We start from the raw sequence: 21,258 nt of genomic DNA on the forward strand, positions 1-21,258 counted from the left end.
ACAGTATAGCAAAGAAGCCATTTGTATGGTTATATCCACTTTCCTCAAACTGTGGATTAACACGTTTTGCAAAAACACTTTTCTATTGTCTGAACAGGTGTCCAGAGATCGGGCCCAGGGCAGACATGCTTGAAACTCTAGTGGTATAGGAGCATGTAAATAAACACTGGAATGGAATGAACAGGTAAAAATGAAGTTTAGAAAATCGTTGACGGATTTTGATTTTAATTGTTGATGCGCCTTCTTACTTTCAATGCATTGTTTTCCTTACAAGTTTTCCTTGTAAAAATGAAGTTTATGAAATCGTTGACTGATTTTGATTTTAATTATTGTTACGCCTTCTTACTTTCACTGCACTGTTTTCCTTGCCAGCCCGACTCACAGCCCGAACTGCACACCCCGGTCACCATGTTACAGGCCTGCTTCAGTCGGCACTGTCCACACTTCTTGTAGCAGCCAACACCATAGGTGTACGGTTCACACACTGCAATCATTTAACACAATGTAATCATTTAACACACTGCAATCATTTAACACACTGCGATCATTTAACACACTGCGATCATTTAACACACTGTAATCATTTAACACACTGTAGTCATTTAACACACTGTAATAATTTAACACACTGCAATAATTTAACACACTGTAATCATTTAACACACTGCAATCATTTAACACACTACGATCATTTAACACACTACGATCATTTAACACACTGTGATCATTTAACACACTGTAGTCATTTAACACACTGTAATAATTTAACACTGTAATCATTTAACACACTACGATCATTTAACACACTGTAATCATTTAACACACTGTGATCATTTAACACACTGTAGTCATTTAACACACTGTAATAATTTAACACACTGCGATCATTTAATACACTGTAATCATTCATGCGTTAACTCATTGTTGAGTTTAATTATAGGCCTCCATTAATTCTCTCTTCTTTATTTTTTTTATGTGTAATTTTTTCGAATAATTGCGGCATTAGTCTACAATATGTTTTCTAATTTAGCACTTATTTTGTTTTAAATCCTCACACACTGTAATCATTTAATCATGTTATCATTCATTTGTTGACTATTGTGTTAATTTTAATCATACATTAATCCTTTTTCTTTTCTTTTTTTCTTAAATTTTTTTTCTTTTTTTTTCTTCAAATAATTCCAGCAACCGTTTACAATGTATTTTCTAATTTAACACTTAATTTTTGACACCTTATGAAATGGAGGTGTACGTGTTTACATCAAGTTTATAGTCTAGTGAAGTGGACGTGAATGCTAATAAATACCCTCTGCATTCTGTGGTTTATAGATATAACTGGATATGCTAATAGATTTGTCTCTAGGGTGTGTATGTACTGTAACAAACTGGCTGATCTGCTAATGTCTGGAAATTGTATAATTGTGTTTATGTTATACAATACCAAAGTACCTACATCCGCTCTAAGTCTTGCCAAAGTAAGCAGTGTTCTAAGATGAGGGTCATGATAAAACATTTGTTTTTAATTTTATCATTCGCTTTTTCGTCATGCAGCATTGCTATGAAAACAAAATAGGTGTTCATCCCGTTTACATATTTTAGCTGTTATCTTTTCATTTTTAGATGAATGTTTAACGACACCTCAGCACGAAAAATGCATCGGCTATTGGGTGTCAAACTATGGTAAATGCAAAAACGAAGTGATGAACGACATGAATATAAAAATTCAATAGTTAAATTAAAACAGTGTAAAGAACTGTGCAGAAATACAAATATCACAGATACGTAAAATTAAAATTTAGAATAAAATTCAGTATCATGAAGAAATTGCAACAAAAGTTCACAATGGAATCGAAATGACTTCATCACATTTCTTCTACCAAATACTAGTATATATTTCTTGTTTCCTTCAGATAAATTAGCAACAGATGCATAAAAAAATGATTTGTTTTTGTTTCTATAAAATTATAGCGAGTTTCGACCATAATTGGATATTTTATAAAAAAGAAAAGACATTCATATTTTTTATGGACCTGTTGCTGATTTATTCCTCAATTTTTTTTTTTCGTCCAATGATGCGAACGGTGTCGTTAGGTTACCTTGGTCACAGCGTGTTCCTTGCCACCCAGGGACACACCCATGAGTACAGAGTCCTGTGTAGGGGTCGCACAGTCGGTCATCACGGCAGTGGCCACAGCTCCGGATACAGTTGGCGCCGTAGTGGAACGGCTGACACCCTGCGGACGGAGAATAAACCTTGCAAACAATCATCAGGGCCGTATCAAACCTAAGATAACCAGGAGGGGTAGGCGCAGCTGGACAAAACTAAACATATGTATACTACTAAGGCCTAGTTAGAGCACAGCTGAATTTCTAGTCCATGGGAGCTTCATATTTGGTCGGTGAAGTGCCATTTTTTAAAGTACTTCAGACATTCACTTTATAAGGTATTTTTGCACGAGATTTTGGCTCGCTCCACAGTTAGAGGACGGTAACAATACACGAAATTGCGCACGAGAAAACGCGCTTTGTCTCTGCGACAGCTTTTACCCCGATAAAACCCCCCCCCGTCCCCTATTACTAAGACAGTAACGGATCCAGAGGACTCGTTTAACAGGGAAGTGCCTTTTTAATGACTGTTTAGGTTTTTAAAATTTATCGCCCACAATATAGGCTACACGAAATTGCCTTGGAACGCGCCTCTGAGGAGCTTTCCCCCAACCCCCCCCCACCCCCATTTTTCCAACAGATTTTACTCGTTTGGGAGCTCGGCTCATTTTCCTCGACAAACTCAAATTGCCATTTTTTAATCCCCCCCCCCCCCTCCCATCCCAAACCTCCCTTCCTTTAGAAACTCCGGGATCAGCACCTGTAAGGGACACTTTTTGCACCTTTTCGTATTTTTCTCGAGGGGGTTGGGGTTAGAAGTGACCTATCTGAAGTGCCTTTATATATATATATATACAAGTGCTTGATGTATTTCGGCTGTTGGTACAGTTTAAAGAAGGTGTCGATGTATTACTCATTCCAAGTTTCCTATCCTAATCTACTCTGTTCTAGTGCCAGTAATCCGTGTTACGTCATGGCATGGTCAGAACGAGTGGCATGTGACTCAGTGTCCGCCGGTTGAGGTGTGGCGGGTTGCAGGGTCAATCGATAACAATTACCAAACATGAGACGCCTATAACAGCTGCCAATTAAACCTTGTGAAAAGTGGACATTAATGTTGCAATTTGAAGTACATATTTACTATCTAAGTATTTTGAATCGAACATTCATATTAATTTCTTCCTATGACACACATCGGCCTTGGTGGCGTCGTGGTTAGGCCATCGGTCTACAGGCTGGTAGGTAATGGGTTCGGATCCCAGTCGAGGCATAGGATTTTTAATCCAGATACTGACTCCAAACCTTGATTGAGTGCTCCGCAAGGCTAAAACCATTTGCACCGACCAGTGATCCATAACTAGTTCAACAAAGGCGATGTTTGTGCTATCCTGCCTGAGGGAAGCGCAAATAAAAGATCCCTTGCTGCTAATCGGAAAAAGTAGCCCATGTAGTGACGACAGCGGGTTTCCTCTCAAAATCTGTGTGGTCCTTAACCATATGTCTGATGCCATATAACCGTGAATAAAATGTGTTGAGTGCGTCGTTAAATAAAACATTTCTTTCTTTTTTCCTATGACTCACCGTTCTTCGATTTCTTTCAGACAAAATCGTTATTTAAGTCACGTACAATGTATTCATTTGCCATTTATCGCTCAAAAACCGGGACGCCTTTCTCACGGTTTAATGTAACCATTCACAAAATTTTAATCGCCACAGATTTGTTAGTCTATTAAACCAGTTGACCATGTACATATGAGCTGTCACACGTGAAAACCTACAATTTGACGTCACTTACTTTGTTGGAAAAAAAGAGATGTCATTGGTGTTTTATTTTTACAAGATATAATTAAGATAGTTTGAGTTTGCTTTGTTTACTGACACCACTAGAGCACATTGATTTATTAATCATCGGCTATTGGTTGTCAAACATTTGGTAATTTTGGCATTGAGTCTTAGAGAGAAAACCAACTACATTTTTCCATTAGTAGCAAAGGATCTTTTATATGCACCATCCCACGGACAAGTTAGCACATACCACGGCCTTTGATATGCCAGTCTTTGATATACCAGTCGTGGTGCACTGGATTGAACGAGAAATAGCCCAATGGGCCCACCGACAGGGATCGATCCCAAACCGACCGCGCATCAAGCGAGCGCTTTACCACTGGGATACTGGGCTACATCCCGCCTCCAAATAAGATAGAATGCTAATACCTGAGATTTACTTTTCTCAAGGTTATTACCTGTTATTTGCACACAAAAAGAAAGTTTATATATTATGTATTTTTGGCCAAGTTGTAGAATTTTCAATGTGACGGCGGTGTGTGTGTGTGTGTGTGTGTGCGCGCGCGCGCGCGTGTGTGTGTATATATATATATACAATTATAGATGTGCTTGTATACTACATTAGAACATTATGTTACAAGATAGCGAGTCCTGATTACAGTTTGAACTCACATTTCTTTCCTTGTAGTTGTATTATAAGCGTAATCGTGTAGTAATCTTTAAGACCTATACATAGTTCATGTTGGTTGATTAAAATAAGTGTTTCGGGGTTACAACGTACACAGTAAGTGTATGTAGCGTGTCTGTACTAGTTAATAACCTCTTTAATTGGCACGTGTCCATTGATGTTAATTTGGAAGTTTCCTGTACTAAGAAGATACCGTGGATGGTCAAAAAACCAGGATGTGACAAAGTGGTACAAACCTCGCCGACAAACTTAGTCAAACTCTATAAATACACGTATTTGCGTGCTTAAGTGCATGCTTGTGTACACGTGTGTTTCAGCATGAAGCTAAAATCGAATACTGAGAATAGGCCAGTATTTCAAATTTACTTCTTATAATAAAAATAAATCTCTGTTTAAATATACTCTTCAAAAAAAGAAACGCAAAAGGGTACAAATGGGTTATAACTCCGATTTTATGTTTCCTACCGGTTCATGCTTTGTCAATATAAGGTCATTGCATGTCCCAAACACATTCCCACGGTTACATTCGATAAAACGCAGCTACTGTAAAATAAAGTTTCAAAATGTGAATATTCGCAAAAACGCAGCCACGTGCAAACCATGTCACCACTGCACGTGCGTTGTCTGCACGTGCAACATGAACACCGACAGTATAAAAGTGCAGGGTGTTCGCTTGCCTGACCTCTGTATCTGGCCGACAGTTGACAATCCAGGACATGCCACGTCTCAGTGAACCGCAGAGAAACAATGCCATCGGCCGACTAGACGCAGGCGAATCCAGAACGGCCGTTGCCAGGGCATTCCATGTGTCCCCAAGCACCATCTCCAGACTGTGGGACCGTTACCAGCAACATGGATCAACACGTGACCTCCCTAGATCCGGTCGAACACGGGTCACTACCCCCGGGCAGGACCGCTACATCCGGGTACGCCACCTTCGGGAACGATTGACTACTGCCACCTCCACAGCCGCAGCAATACCAGGTTTGCGCAGGATATCCGACCAGACCGTACGGAACCGCCTACGTGAGGTAGGAATTCGTGCCAGACGTCCAGTTCGAGGTGTCATCTTAACACCACAACACCGTCGACTCCGACTGCAGTGGTGCCAGATTCATCGACAATGGCCTCAACTGCGATGGAGACAGGTGTGGTTCAGTGACGAGTCCCGATTTCTGCTCCGACGTCATGATGGAAGATGTCGCGTGTATAGGCGTCGTGGTGAACGTTATGCGGCAAACTGCGTGCAGGAAATGGACAGATTCGGCGGGGGTAGTGTCATGGTGTGGGCAGCCATCTCACACACTGGCAGAACTGACCTGGTCCACGTGCAGGGCAACCTGAATGCACAGGGCTACATTGACCAGATCCTCCGGCCACACATCGTTCCAGTTATGGCCAACGCCAACGCAGTGTTCCAACATGACAACGCCAGGCCTCACACAGCACGTCTCACAACGGCTTTCCTACAGAACAACAACATTAATGTCCTTCCTTGGCCATCGATATCACCGGATTTGAACCCAATTGAGCATCTATGGGACGAGTTGGACCGACGCCTCCGACAGCGACAACCACAGCCCCAGACCCTGCCCGAGCTGGCAGCAGCCTTTCAGGCCGAGTGGGCCACCATCCCCCGGGACGTCATCCGTACTCTGGTTGCTTCAATGGGCAGGCGGTGCCAGGCAGTTGTCAACACACGCGGAGGCCACACCCGGTATTGACTCCAGATGACCTTGACCTTGGTGGTGTGTCCTATCACTTACTCACAATGGACTAGAGTGAATTGTGAACAATCCTGCAACATTTGGTAATTATCGGACTCGCCATTCAATAATTAAACCAATTCTCCAAATGTTATGACAATGTGGTTTTGCGTTTCTTCTTTTGAAGAGTATACTTTTTACAAAACCAAAAATATATTGTAAAAACGAGTCAAGTCATTTAGTTCCAGTCTTATTCTGCGATCAAATGAAGTTCCTCTTGACCTAAAATATTACTCAAAATAAATTAAGGGTCAAAGGAGTTTTCAAGTATGGCAATGTATTCTACTTTGACAAGACACTATTAAGTTTAATAACTTTTTTTGTTGTGTAAATGGCACAAAACTGAATCAAAGCTTTGTCTCTCATGCAATATTTAAAAACACAAAGTGTCAACCTGCAGGATTCTAACCAACGGTCGCATGGCATTTGACAGCCCGCGACCGTAACCACTCGTCCAACCAGGTCTACCACAAAAAGTGAACCCCAAGTAACCACAGTTAAGAAAGCCGGCTGGAAGACACTAGGTTCGAACCTAATGTAACAGTTTGTATTAATATACAGCCAATTTTAAATTGCAACGGGGCTAATGACGCACTAGGGGCTAATGACGCATTCGGGGCCTTTATCCACCAGCAGAAACACCGACCCAGTAAAATGTAATATTTAAAAACACATCTTCACTGAAACAAGCCCATGGATATGAGGGGAGGGGGATGAAAATATCATATCGAAGCACTAGACGAGGTGTAATCAACGTGATTGCATCATACTACCAACACGTTGTCCGCACTTTATGAACTCGTTTATGGATTGCACGTGCAGTCTGTGTAATCCTTGCATAGTTTGGTATGTAAATCATTCAGATGTTTCTCTATGCATAGAAATCAATTTAAAAATTTTGACAGGGCAAAGGCTATTGCGTGGATTCACTATGGTATTTCTCAGAGGAACGTGGCCCAGACAATTGGTTGTTGTCAGTGTTATTGGCAGACTATGGCAAAGCTTCCAAGTGACCCCAATTCCATTCACAATCGCGCTTGTTACGACAGACCTAAATCAAGATCACGTCGTGAAGATTAGTATCTTATAAACATGACATTACGTCAACGCACAATCACTGTCAGACATCTTAGAGACCAACCGAGAGTTGTAGCAACTGCACGGGTCTCTGACCAGACAATCCAGAATCGTCAACGAGCCAACAACATTCCATCTCGCCGCAAATCAGTTAGACCACTCTTCACCCACGTCATGGGGTAGCACGTTAAGACTGGTGTACACGTCACAGACGTTGGGCATATCATGAATAGCGGAAGGGTACAATTCACAGACGAGTCAAGGTTTTTTCTGCAGTTTAACGACGTCAGAATCCGTATCTATCGTCGTCCAGATGAGAAATGCAAATGTCACTGTCAGACAGTGTGATAGATTTAGCGGTGGTACAATAATAGTGTGGGGATGGATTTCTGTGCGCTATAGGACGTCTTTCTGTATCAGCAATGTCAACATGACGGGTATCGGGTATTGGCAGCATTTGGTCATTCCGAAACTTCGCCAAATTGTTCCTGATGTTCTTTTGCAAGATGCACGGTTGGCCGGGGATCGATCCCCGTCGGTGGGTCCTTTGGGATATTTCTCGTTCCAGCCAGTGCACCATAACAAAGGCCGTGGTATTTGGTATCCTGTCTGTGGGATGGTGCATATAAAAGATCCCTTGCTGCTAATGGAAAACTGTAACAGGTTTCTTCTCTAAAACTATATGTCAAAATTACCAAATGTTTGATAACCGATGATTAATAAATCAATGCGCTCTAGTGGTGTCGTTATACAAAACACACTTTAACTTTTGCAAGACGACAATGCCAGGCCCCCACCGTGCCACGGTTGTAACACATTTCCTGGCTCCAAATGGTGTCCATCATTCTTACCAGATTTGTTATCTATTGAACATGTTATGGAAGAGTTGGGCATACGATTGAGAAACTATCATAGGCAACTTGTATATGTTAAAGAATTTGGACAATTCTTCCAGACAGAGTGACATGCCATACCCTTGCAGTTCTTTTGACGTTTGGTCGACAGCAAGCGACCACACATTGCTAACTGGCAAAGAGCGAGGTGGATTTCACACAAGCAAATTTTCTTCTGGTTTTTAAAAATATATTTTTAAGGAAAATGTGAATTAACCCCCTCACCCTTATAAACTTCGCACGCCATAATCTAGCGACCCCCTCTCCCTGCCCACGCACCTAAGTTGTCAGATTAAAGAAATAACCGCCCCTGGTTTAAACTTTGTAATTCCACTGCCCTATTCAAAAGGTTATCCCTATCAAGAGTTGAACTGCTGGTTTTTGGTTTATCAGTTAAGTTGAGACATCTGTCTGCAGCTGAGGTTTTAAAAAGGAAAGTTTTAACCATTGAGTGTTTATTTCCGATGTTTTCGTGTTGTTCTTATCATTCGGTGGACCAGGCGTGCGCTAACTAAATATATCTAACTTTCTAAAACTGGCGTTTGATCTTTTTCTGCCGGTAGTCACAACTCGTGGAACAATGTCAAAGATCGTAATATAAGTAAATGCACAATTCACGAAAACACGAAAACGAGCTATTTGAATATGAAGTCTTGAGTAGACTATATTTTTAAAAATTGTCAATTAACCATTTAGAATTTCCTACCATTGCATGCTATTTTCTACATTGTACCTTTTCGGTATTCTTGCTAAACATAGGCGTCTGAAGATGGAAGCTATAATTTCGCCTAACAGCTGGGGTGGCCGGGGAGGCAACACCTACTCCATCCATCCATGCTAGTCTGAGTACTCTTACAAGTCGATTCTCGTGACAATAATGCAGTTTTAATAACTGGAGGCAACCATGGATGTTCAGGGGCGGATTATGCTTTAGGTAGGGGGGGTCCGAAACAATATGTAAATGTTTATAATTTGAAATTATGAATTTTACGTGGACATCAATTTAGATCTACGTGGTGGGGTGGGGTTTTTTAGCCGGGGGGGGGGGGGGGGAGGGGGGGGAGTCCGTGCAACTGGGGAAACCCATCAACCCCATAATCCGACCCTGATGTTCGCAAGTACTTTTCCATGAGATGGGTGAAGATGGCAAGCACCGAAAATCGTATTTGGTTGATTTAATATTGGTCATTAAAAGCAAGCTACGTTCAATGACGTGACAGTTCGTATTGAAAACCTTACGTTATTAATACTAACAAATGATGGATCACTTAAATCCAGTGTCTGATTTCACTTTGAAAATCGCGAGTTTTCTTTTATTTAAAAACATTTACCAAATTGCTAAACTTGCGGAACTGAAATTTAAATAGCTGTTTTCAATTTTGTGAAAAGGTATTTGTATGTCGGTTGTAATGTTAAAGTGCAGAGAGAGCGAGAGAGAGAGAGAGAGAGAGAGAGAGAGAGAGAGAGAGAGAGAGAGAGAGAGAGAGAGAGAGAGAGAGAGAGAGAGAGAGAGAGAGAGAGACAGACAGACAGACAGACAGACAAAGAGGGGGGTCCAAATGAACCGAATCAAGTTGGAGTGAGTCGACTACATAACATCCTAAGTCGGCGGTGAAGTCTAAATCTAGCTTTTCTCACCTTGGTCGCAGTGAGCTCCGCGCCACCCCCAGTTACAGCCGCCTGCACAGATCCCAGTCGTCCTGTTGCAGCCAGCTCGACATCCCTGTCCACACAGCTTCTCGCAGTCCACTCCGTAATGGCCTGTCAGACATTCTGGAAAAATAAGATCAACACTTTAAAGTTTGTTTGGTTTAACGACACCACTAGAGCACATTGATTAATTCATTATCTACTTGTCAAACATTTAGTAATTATGACACGTAGTCATCAAAGGAAACCCGCTACAAATTTCCTAAGTTAAAGTTCAAGAGAATTAACGTGCACATTCAGTGAAAGCTGTTGTAGCGCAAGCCTGTCCTGGGCACAAGTGTCGGCCTCGGTCGGCTCTTCCGTCCAGGACAGGAAAGGGTGGGGTGGGTTGGAGGGTGGACCGCCTGCCCTGGCAGATGCAAGGGAGCACCAGTAGCCCGATCGGAGCCTGTAACAGGCGAAGGGTGGCATGGTGCAATGGAAATGTCCAATAGGATTAAGCCAAAGAGAATGGGTGCGCATTTTGTTGAAGGAAATTAGGCGCATTTTTGAACGGTCAGCCAAAAGGTAAAGATAGGGTGCTACGTATAGTTTTGGAATTTAGTAAGCCGAGAGTATCTCGTTAATTAGACCTAGCTGATGTTGATGTCTCCCTAGGCTGCCCATAAGGGCTTTTCCTAATGCAGCAGGGGATCTTTTATATACGCTTTCCCATAGACAGCAAAGCACATACCATGGCCTTTAACTAGTTGTGGTGCACCTGACATATTTGCTTCAGTGAAACATAGTTTTGGAGGCCAGCGAGAATAACCAAACATTGCTTAAGTAAAATGCATTAAATCTTCATTCAGATTCACCTTATCATACTTATTTTAGCCAGGATTAGTTTTTGGAAAAGTATACATATATCTGCTTCCCGCTTCCGCCTAATGCCTCTATAATGTTATTTTATAATGAAGAAGAAGGGTTTTTATTTGTTAATGACACCACTAGTGCACATTGCTAATCATATTAATCATAGGTTATTGGATGTCAAACATTTGGTAATTTTGACATATCGTCTTAGAGAGGAAAGCCGCAACATTTTTCCATCAGTAGCAAGGGGTCTTTTATATGCACCATCCCACAAACAGGACAGCACATACGACGGCCTTTGATATACCAGTTTTTTAAATAATGAAATGCCATTTAAAACGCGCTTTGTTGTTCTGGGGTGGGACGTAGCCCAGTGGTAAAGCGCACGCCTGATGCGCGGTCGGTTTAGGATCGATCCCCGTCGGGGACCCATTGATCTATTTCTCGTTCTAGCCAGTGCACCACGACTGGTATATCAAAGGCCGTGGTAAGTGATATCCTGTCTGTGAGATGGTGTATATAAAAAGATCCATTGCTACTAATGGAAAAATGTAGCGGGTTTCCTCTCTGTGACTGCGTCAAAATGACCATATATTTGACATCCAATAGCCGATGGTTAATAAATCAATGTGCTCTAGTGGTGTCGTTAAACAAAACAAACTTTTTGTTGTTGTTGTTCTGATTGCGCGGGCATTACGTGACGTCTGTAATTTAAAAAAATACAAATTTTATTCCCATAGATGAAACGTTTTATCTTTAATCTTAAATTTGAGTCCATGAAATGAAACACATAGACAAAGAAACCGTTTGTTTGATTTCTCTCTGATTATTAAGCTTGTGTTCTGTTTTGTTCGTGATTTTCGTGATGTCATCAGATTTGTCGGAAAACCTCACTTGAAAGACACGGCTACTTAATTGGATACCGCCTTAGTGACGACTTCCCCATCCTGTATCGAAGTACCTCGGTGACGTCACGACATGCAGATACAGCTGTTAGTACACATGCTGGTTTCTAGATACGTGTCTGTATCGCTTTTCAGTAGGTCACTGCACTTTTAATCACGTTCATTTTTTGTGAATATTGAAACACTACTTCACCCCTCTCCAGTCTATCAATCTACAAATCCACAATACCAGCAAGACATCTTTGATAATATGTACTTTTCTGTCTGGTCTGGTGTATTCAGTGTCTGTCTGTCTGTCTGTCTGACTGACTAACTGATTGACTGCCTGTATTTCTGTCTGTCTGTCTGTCTGTCTGTCTGACTGACTGACTGTCTGTCTGTCTGACTGACTGTCTGTCTGTCTGTCTGTCTGACTGCCTGTCTGTCTGTATGACTGGTTGCCTGTCTATCTGTCTGTCTGTCTGTCTGTCTGTCTGTCTGTCTGTCTGCCTGACTGTCTGTCTGTCTGTCTGTCTGACTGACAGTCTGTCTGTCTGTCTGACTGTATGACTGGCTGTCTGTCTGTCTGACTGACAGTCTCTCTTACAGTTTGTCTGTCTTACTGTATGTCTGTCTTACTGTCTGTGTGTATGACTGGCTGTCTGTCTGACTGGTTATCTGTCTGACTGGTTGACTGTCTGTCTGTCTGTCGGTCGGTCGGTCTGACTGTCTATCTGTCTCTTTGTCTGTCTATCTGTCTGCCTGTCTCACTAAGTGCACCTCAGTGATAGGGCGCTTGTCTGCAGTACGATAGGTAGTAGGTTCGATCTCTCTCGATGGAGACATAGGATTTCCTCCCCGTTCCAACCTTTGCTACACGAATGGTATACCACAAACCATGATATGTGTCTATCCTGTCTATAGATGAGTAACTTATGCATATAAAAGATCATTTGCTGCTGATCGGTGGAAGACGCCTATGTGTCGGCAGCGCATGACCTGTCGGACTGTCTAGTAAGTGTTAATAATATTATTAGCCATAGTTTAAAACGTACTGAGGTGTTGTTAAAGAGACTATTATGAGTTTCAGCCCTAGTAAGACATTGTCAATATAATGGAACTCTTAAAATATTTGGGTCTATTTACACTAAAAGGAGAATACACAATATTTAGGTGAGTTTATGTTTGCAATTTGAGGTCATCTTCATCTTCAAATCCTTGTTCACAGATCTGAAAATTGAAACTTGCTGGAGGCCTTGAACCAATTAGGATAATAATAAATTAGGTATCTGTTGTAATTAAATATGGGATGCATAACATTTTCGTGTAATTTCAGATAATTTTGACCCTGAACTCTAATATGGATGGCATGGCAGCTGTATTAAAATACTGAAAAGCGCAATATATTTCGAAATACTTTTAGTCCACTGGAAGTGTAAATTAAATAAACAAAGGTTTGCAATAAGTTATAACAAGGTCTACTCTATTTCATAAAATTTAACTGTATAAGTCATTACTGCTATCGAACTCGGAAAATAAGATTCTGCTGTTGAAATGTCAACATAGCTGTTACCGTATGTGTGCTGTATGTGACACCCTTAGTTCATGAGAGTATTGGGTAACTGTTGCAAACGGCGCGGCATTTCCCACTGACCAAGCTCTAGCTAAGGTCAACAGAAGAGAGTTGGATGACCGGGGAATGACAGAGCTGAATGAAGGTGAGATAACTGGCGCGCATACAATAGTATTCGAGAAGGTTCCTGACTGTTGGGAGCATCATTGTTCCTTTGTTATTATGTTGAAATCACATTTTAGTCTGGGCTTCCTTGATCTCGTCTTGTCACCATACACAAATTTCATGGCAAATATTTTAAGGCCATTCTTTATTTTTGTAGAAATGGAAGTGTGCTTTTAAGTTATGCAGGAGAACTCGACTTTCTATACTTGCAATACAGTTTTCAAATATATACCTATTGTCATGACCAGAGAGACCACAGTTACTATCGCATCCGGTCATGCCATGTTCTAATGAATAGGATGGCCACCTTCCTCTCGGCCAATGAGTTGAAATCTCTTCTGTGCTTGTCTCATAACCAACTGACAATTCAGCAGCTGTTAAAACATCACTCATCAACATGCCATGGATAATGTACTACTTATTTTGGTCTTTATCGGCTCCTACTGTACGAATTTTCTGACAAGAGAGGAGGTGCCATCACTGCAATGTGCTATCAGTCTACAGCCGATAGATCCTGATCACTCACAACTCCGCACTTTTGATGCCAATAGTCATCAACACCGAGGATACTGATAAGTCAATACATGATCAGCCATTGATGCCTCACATTCCATTCCTGCATGTTCTGCATTTGAAAGAGGAAATGTGCAAACATACGGAGACACTTGATAACGAAATATTGGCACCATTTATCGTCATTCATCATCGTCACGCTATAGTACAACTATAGAGCACGCCATGACTGGATTCGATAGTAACTCTTGTTTCTCTGGTCATGTAAAATGCCTATATTTGAGAATTGTACTACGAGAAAAGAAGATCAAGCTCTCCTGTGCCTCTTTAGATCATGACTTCACCCCATCTCCACTGAAACAGTGAATGCTCTTAAAGAGACATTCCTGAGTTTGCTGCAATATTTAAGATGTTATCGACTAACAGAGACTTTTTGACGATTGTAATTACATAACAAATATATTTGTCTGCATAAAATATTAGTTGCGGTATATTAAACGTGTTTCTGATCGTGCTAATATTTGTACTAGGTTAAATTTCATTTTGTTTCCTAAAAGTTAGTTTTTTCGTACGTACGAAATTATTTGAAGCCAAAATCCAGTTTGGGCTTCGTACAAATATTAAGATGACAAAAACACATTGAATATACAGACACTGATATTCTAAACAAGAAAATATATTTAATATGTAACTTTAATCGTAGATATATTTTATTAGTCGGAAACATCTTACAATGCAGCAAACTCGGGAATGTCCCTTTAACACATTTTCATGAACTTTATGTATTGTAACAAGATGGTGAAACCTTGCAGAAACCAATTTGATTGAAATAGCTCCGGGGTCTATAATACTAGTAGATCAATAGAGCTGATTTTAATCAGATTTTCACAGGGCAGCTAAATATGATCCCACTAAATGAGTTCGATTGTTAATTCATAATATTTTATATTGATAAAATAACTTTATACTTGATTCATAAAAATTAATAAACGCGTTACGCTGTTTTATGGTTGATACATGCATGAACGTTAAAAATTATCACTTCCAGTTCGAAAACATAGGAAACAATTGTAACGCATGTGTTTTAAATTGTTCCTGTTTTGCGATTTTCGTGTGTGTGTGTGTGTATGTGTGTTTGTGTGTGTGTGTGTGTGTGTGTGTGTTTGTGTGTGTGTGCGCGCGCGTGCGCGCGCGGGCGCTAGCGCGCGTGTGTGTATCTATGTATGTGTGTATAAGAGAAATATTGGTCAGTAAGTACATTTTGGCGATTCATACTTGCTATCTATTTTTATGTGTTTTATTTTCCTATTTTTAACTTTAAAAAAAATATATATATAAAAAAGTTTTAAACCTGTTTTCTTTAGATATGGGTGTCTCAGTTTCCTTGTCTTGTATTAATCCTGACATTGTGTTAGATTTTGTCCGCACTTTGTACATTCCCGAACTTTATCGGGACCCAAGGGGTCGAGGTGTGTGTCCCCGCTGCTGAAACACGAGTCCGGTTTTAGGGTGGTGGTGTCCTTTTCCCGCGATAACACGATGAGAATATCCGTCTGCACGTTGGTACAATCGTGTTTCGATGCCATACCGCAGTAAATCTTACCATCGTGACATGTTTGTGTGAATTTTTTATTTCAGATTACATCATTATTTATTTTATATTTTTACAAATTAAGTCGTGTACGAATTTTTTATGGCTTGTTTGTTCGTTACTTGACATGATAAACTGTAGTTTAATATATATATATATATATATATATATATATATATATATAATGATGTCCTTGAATTTGTTTTTACATCATGATGATGGCGTTTTCCCGCCAGATGTTTTTATACATGTGAACATGTATACATGTGTATTACCATAGTTATTGTTACTCACAGTTAAGTTTAATAGTCTACATGTTCAATATATTTGAAATGTAGCACAACACAAACATATACAGGGACTTAATAAGGAACTTAAATAAAGTTAGACACATATTTGTAGAATACATTCTAATACATTTACCACTTTTTTCTCTCTGTTTTTTTTTTCTCTCTCTTTTCTGTTGTTATTTGTTGTTTTGTTTTGTTTTTTTGTTTTTTTAATGTGAAAGTATTTTGAACGTAAATATACTATCATTATGTATGCAGCTATTGTTTATCACCAAATATAACAATAAGCTACGGAAGACATCTTGGTAGCCATTTTGTACGTTTCACAACTAACGGTGTTTTAGGTTGGCTTTAACAAATTACCCAGTGAAATACGAGCAAATGCGAAGAGAAACAGTACCTCATTAAATTGACTTTAAATCAGGAGAATATTACAGATGGAATATAAAGTATCAATAGTTAGACATCATCAAGAATTAATATTATATGTTTTATAAGATCGTTCGTATTAAAACGTAGCATTCCAAATGTGACTTGGGCCCAACCTTGCTTGTCATGAAACGTAAACTAACTTTCTAATACCGTATATAACATATTAACAACTGATAAGCAATCTAACCACAATGTGGCACATTGCCCTTAATTATTTTGTAAGAAAATCGTGTGTCTTGGAACAATTATAAGATTTAAAGAAAACATTTATTTCGAACAATATTGGCTTTGCATTTTTTTTCAAAGTATTGTTTTCAACTTTCAATCTACGGGTCTATGGAGCACCGATAATAATGTTTGTACAAACGCCAAATAAGTTTTAAAATTATAATAAAAGAGCACGAAGTAAATAATGTATTTTGACAATTATTGCAAAATACAAAAGGTTGATTACTTATGAAAAATAGTATAAAAATCACTAAAACAATAGAGACACATAAACGTTTTAATACACGAGATCTAAAATAAAAATAAAAAATTTAATTGCATGTATAACATGCGGCTATGAATAACTATTACGATCAAAATTCGTTTATAGGATATGAAAGGTTGTTAAAGAGTTTATAATATAATTGAACGCCAATTTTGTAATGAAATGATATAATGAACTAAACTTATTTTTTGGCTCTCCATTTGACAAAAAGCGTTTTGCTCGGAACTTAAAGTAACCAAGGACATAAAAAAAAAATGGCTACAAGTATAGATTATAACATTTTTTAAAACTCTGTCCATAAACATATTTTAATCAAAACATCTAATCTGGTGAACATAATTTAATCAGAAAGAAAAAGCTTGTAATTTTCTAATATAATCAAAATGCTTCTTAAAAGATTCAAATCCAGTACCGTAGCTCGACAAGACTGTGTGGACCTTGTAGGGAGTTTATGAGAGTTAGAGCTGAAGTTGTAAGCATTTTATATTTAAAACTAAACAAAAACACTTGGGCTTCGAAACACTGAGGTTGAGTTAAGTTAGTTTTATTTAAAGACACCACTAGAGTACATTGATTTACTAATCATCAAACATTTTGACATTAGTCTTAGGGAGGAAACCCACTACATTTTCCATTAGTGGCAAGGGATTTTTTTATATGCACCATCCCACAGTTTTTTGATATATCAGTCGTGGTACAACTGGTTGACACTGAAGTGGTAACGGTAATGTCTGCCATCTTTGCCAACCTGTAAACACAGTTCTGATGTCATGCCTCATAATTAAACAATTCTGCGCCATTGTGTCCATATCGGCAGTTTTATCTTTAATGAATAACGACACCACTAGAGCATATTGATTTATTACTCATCGGCTATTGGATTTCGAAAAATTGTTAATCCTTCTAAATAGTCTTAGAGAGGAAACCAGCTACATTTTTCCATTAGCAGATAGGGGTATTTTACATGCACGACCCCACAGATAGAAGAGCATATACCACGGCTTTTGGTGCACAAGTCGTCGAGTACTGGTTGGGATAAGCAAAAACCCAATCAGAGAACGGGTCCACCGAGCGTGTTCGATCCTCTGACTCGAGCACCTCAGGCGACCGCTCTACCGACTGAGCTAGATTACTGATAAGGGATTTAGGGTATTAATCAATAATGGTAATCCACAGTGCTCGTTAGTCTTCATTGTCTCAATCAGTTGGCCCATTGGGCTATTTCTCGTTCCAGCCAGTGCTCTACGGCTGGTATATCAAAGGCCGTGGTATGTGCTATTCTGTCTGTGGATTGGTGCATATAAAAGACCGGCCTCGGTGGCGCAGTGGTTAAGCCATCGGACTACAGGCTGGTAGGTACAGGGTTCGCATCCCGGTACCGGCTCCATCCCAGAGCGAGTTCTTAAGGGCTCAGTGGGTAGGTGTAAGGCCACTGAACCCTCTTCTCTCTCACTAACCATTAACCAACTAACAACTAATCCACTGTCCTGGACAGACAACCCAGATAGCTGAGGTGTGTGCCCAGGACAGCGTGCTTGAACCTTAACTGGATATAAGCATGAAAATAAGTTGAAATGAAATAAAAGAACCTACTAGATGCTATTAATGGGAAAATGTAGCGGGTTTCCTCTCTAAGACTATATGTCAAAATTATCAAATGTTTGACATCCAACAGTCGATGATTAATAAATCAATGTGCTCTAGTGGTGTCGTTAAACAAAACAAACTAACTTTCTTAGTCTTCACTGATGACGATTGATGGTTCTTATGATGATAACTGACAATGATTATGATGATGATGATGATGATGATGATGATGATCACGACGACGACGACGATGATGAATACGACGATGATGATCACGACGATGGTGATAAACAAGAAACTAAAATAATATTTTTAAAGAAAAAACAAGAAAAGAAAAACAATCTTACCTTTTGGTCTTGCACATACTGACAAGCAAATCGCATATAGAATCCCAGCCCATGCGATATAGGTTGTTTGAGCCATAGTGAGTATACTGTGCTGGTGGCAGCTCAGAACTTTCAATTAAAACTAATTGCAGGATGCGGTTGATCCATTCACAAAAACAGGGAACAGCTCAGACCCATTCACTTCCTGCGCGCGGGCATTTTAAACTAACCTACTCTTCACTGGATCGGTGTCGGGTTTGTTTTACTGGCTTTTCTTCATATTACTATAGGCTGCGATATTAGATCTTTAACTGTCACAACACTTGATACTTGTGATAAGAAATGGCGCGGGTTTCAGCGGCACAATAAACAATGGCAACAAGACGTTTACTGATCGTAGGAGTTCAGGAGAAAAATAAACTTTTCAACTAAAGGCTTAAAAATAAATTAATTTCTTGAAATATAACTTGTTATGACTTTCGCTTTTTTCCCCTTGTTGGTAACACTTGAGATTGGTGAATTTATAAGCACTGTCAATGTGTTATCAGGGCTGTTCTACATATTCCTCGATGGGATAATTGGACGTTTTGATTACCTGCCATCAATTGAATAGAACTAAGTCAATATTTTTTGTATATGTATGCAGAAGCAACAACGACAGTTTAATTTTGTTTAACTATACCACTAGAGCACAATAATTTATTTACCATAGCATTATATATATATATATATATATATATATATTATATAAAGAAAAAGTTAGAAGCCTCCTTTAAAAGTCATATATCCCTTTTTAATTAAGCTAAAAGAAGTCAAACCATCCTGCATGAAAAAATATAAAATATATTATCTCAAGCCCCCTTGCTACTTTAGAGGAGAGGTGCCAGCAACATAGAAGGATTTTCCATTCGTATATATATATATATATATATATAAGTAACTTTCTATACTACGACGAAAACACCTCAGGCGAGCGCTCTACCGACAGACCAGCTAAATTCAACCCCCGTAACACTACCACCACCACCACCACCACTACCACCACCACTACCACTATCACCACTACCACTACTACCACCACTATCACCACTACCACTACCACCACCACCACCACTATCACCACTACCATTACCACCACTACCACCACCACTATCACCACTACCACTACCACCACTACCACCACCACTAAAACCACTACCACTACTACCACTACCACCACCACTATCACCACTACCACTACCACCATCACTAAAACCACTAAAACCACCACCACTACCACCACCACCACCACCACCACCACCACCACTACCACCACCACTACCACTATCACCACTACCACTACTACCACCACTATCACCACTACCACTACCACCACCACCACCACTCTCACCACTACCACTACCACCACCACCACCACTATCACCACTACCACTACCACCACCACTAAAACCACTACCACTACTACCACTACCACCACCACTATCACCACTACCACTACCACCATCACTAAAACCACTAAAACCACCACCACTACCACCACCACCAACAACAACAACAACAGCAACATCAACATCAAAAACAAAATTGCGTTGCTTCCCCGACTCACCACCCCACCCCCCCCACCCCACCCCCCACACTATAACTTTCTAAAACTACCCTTGGTTTAATGATGGTCGGTCAGAGGTGGTTTTTTCACGTCAAGAGAGAAGTAAACCAGTCTACAAGACAATAGTGCCATTATCGGCGAGGCTTGGCAATCGTGGTTATCAGCCAACACTGGCAGCCTACTCTGGACACAAATAAAAGAAACTTTGTCTTTCGAAAGAAATAGAAAACATGTTTTGGTCGATTTATTACGGCTAGGTGCAGCGGGGAGCCAGATTGGCTATAAAACTGTTTAAGTCTGCGGCAACAGAACGTAGATCGACAAAACACAGCTTGTACTTTTGGAATGCCATGCGAACTCTTTCGATAGATATTGTTGCCTTGTGCGGAAATATTTTGTGTGTTGGGTTTGGCGAGGGATATAATTAGTGGATCCAGAAAATGGGCTTCATTGAATATGACAGTCACACGGGCAAAGCGTTTAAGACGCTATATCTCTGTTATCCTTCCCACTATAATACTTAAATACTAATCGTTTGGCAACATATTTATTATTAATATGAAGTTACTGTTACGTTGAATAAAACAAATCAACAAGATAAATTAATTGATTAACCTAGGTGACCAAGACGCTGAATTTATAATATATATATATATATATATATATATATATATATATATATATATATATATATATATATACATTTCAGTAAAAAAACAAATAGACAGCTAATTGTATACTAGTATTCAGAAAATAATTTTAACGATTTAAAATTTTAATTTGTTTAACGACACCATTGGTAGTAAGGGATTTTTTAAAAAGTACTTTCCCACAGACACGGCAGTACATATCACGGCTTTGATATAAAAGGATAGAAATGCTAAAAGTGGGTTTGTTCATATTTCGACTCCCTCAGTGAAGCACCAGCAAACAAACAAATAAACTTAACGCCAGTACATTTTAAACTTCAGCTATTGG

The 21,258-nt window shown here is 39.6% G+C and overlaps 1 protein-coding gene across 1 annotated transcript in view; it reads right to left on the bottom strand.

The window, feature by feature from the left end:
* LOC121374015 (angiopoietin-1 receptor-like) overlaps positions 1-18,771 on the bottom strand; it is a 33,389-nt gene extending 14,618 nt beyond the window's left edge. The window contains exons 1-4 of the mRNA XM_041500887.1: positions 18,696-18,771; positions 9,954-10,088; positions 2,097-2,234; positions 347-484 (exon numbers count right to left, since the gene is read on the bottom strand). Of these exons, the coding sequence (XP_041356821.1) occupies positions 347-484; positions 2,097-2,234; positions 9,954-10,088; positions 18,696-18,771 (487 nt within the window). The remainder of the gene's footprint in view (positions 1-346; positions 485-2,096; positions 2,235-9,953; positions 10,089-18,695) is intronic.
* Positions 18,772-21,258: the final 2,487 nt, after the last annotated feature.

The sequence above is a fragment of the Gigantopelta aegis genome, chromosome 6, assembly GCF_016097555.1.
Source record: "Gigantopelta aegis isolate Gae_Host chromosome 6, Gae_host_genome, whole genome shotgun sequence".
Classification (NCBI taxonomy): Eukaryota; Metazoa; Mollusca; class Gastropoda; order Neomphalida; family Peltospiridae; genus Gigantopelta; species Gigantopelta aegis.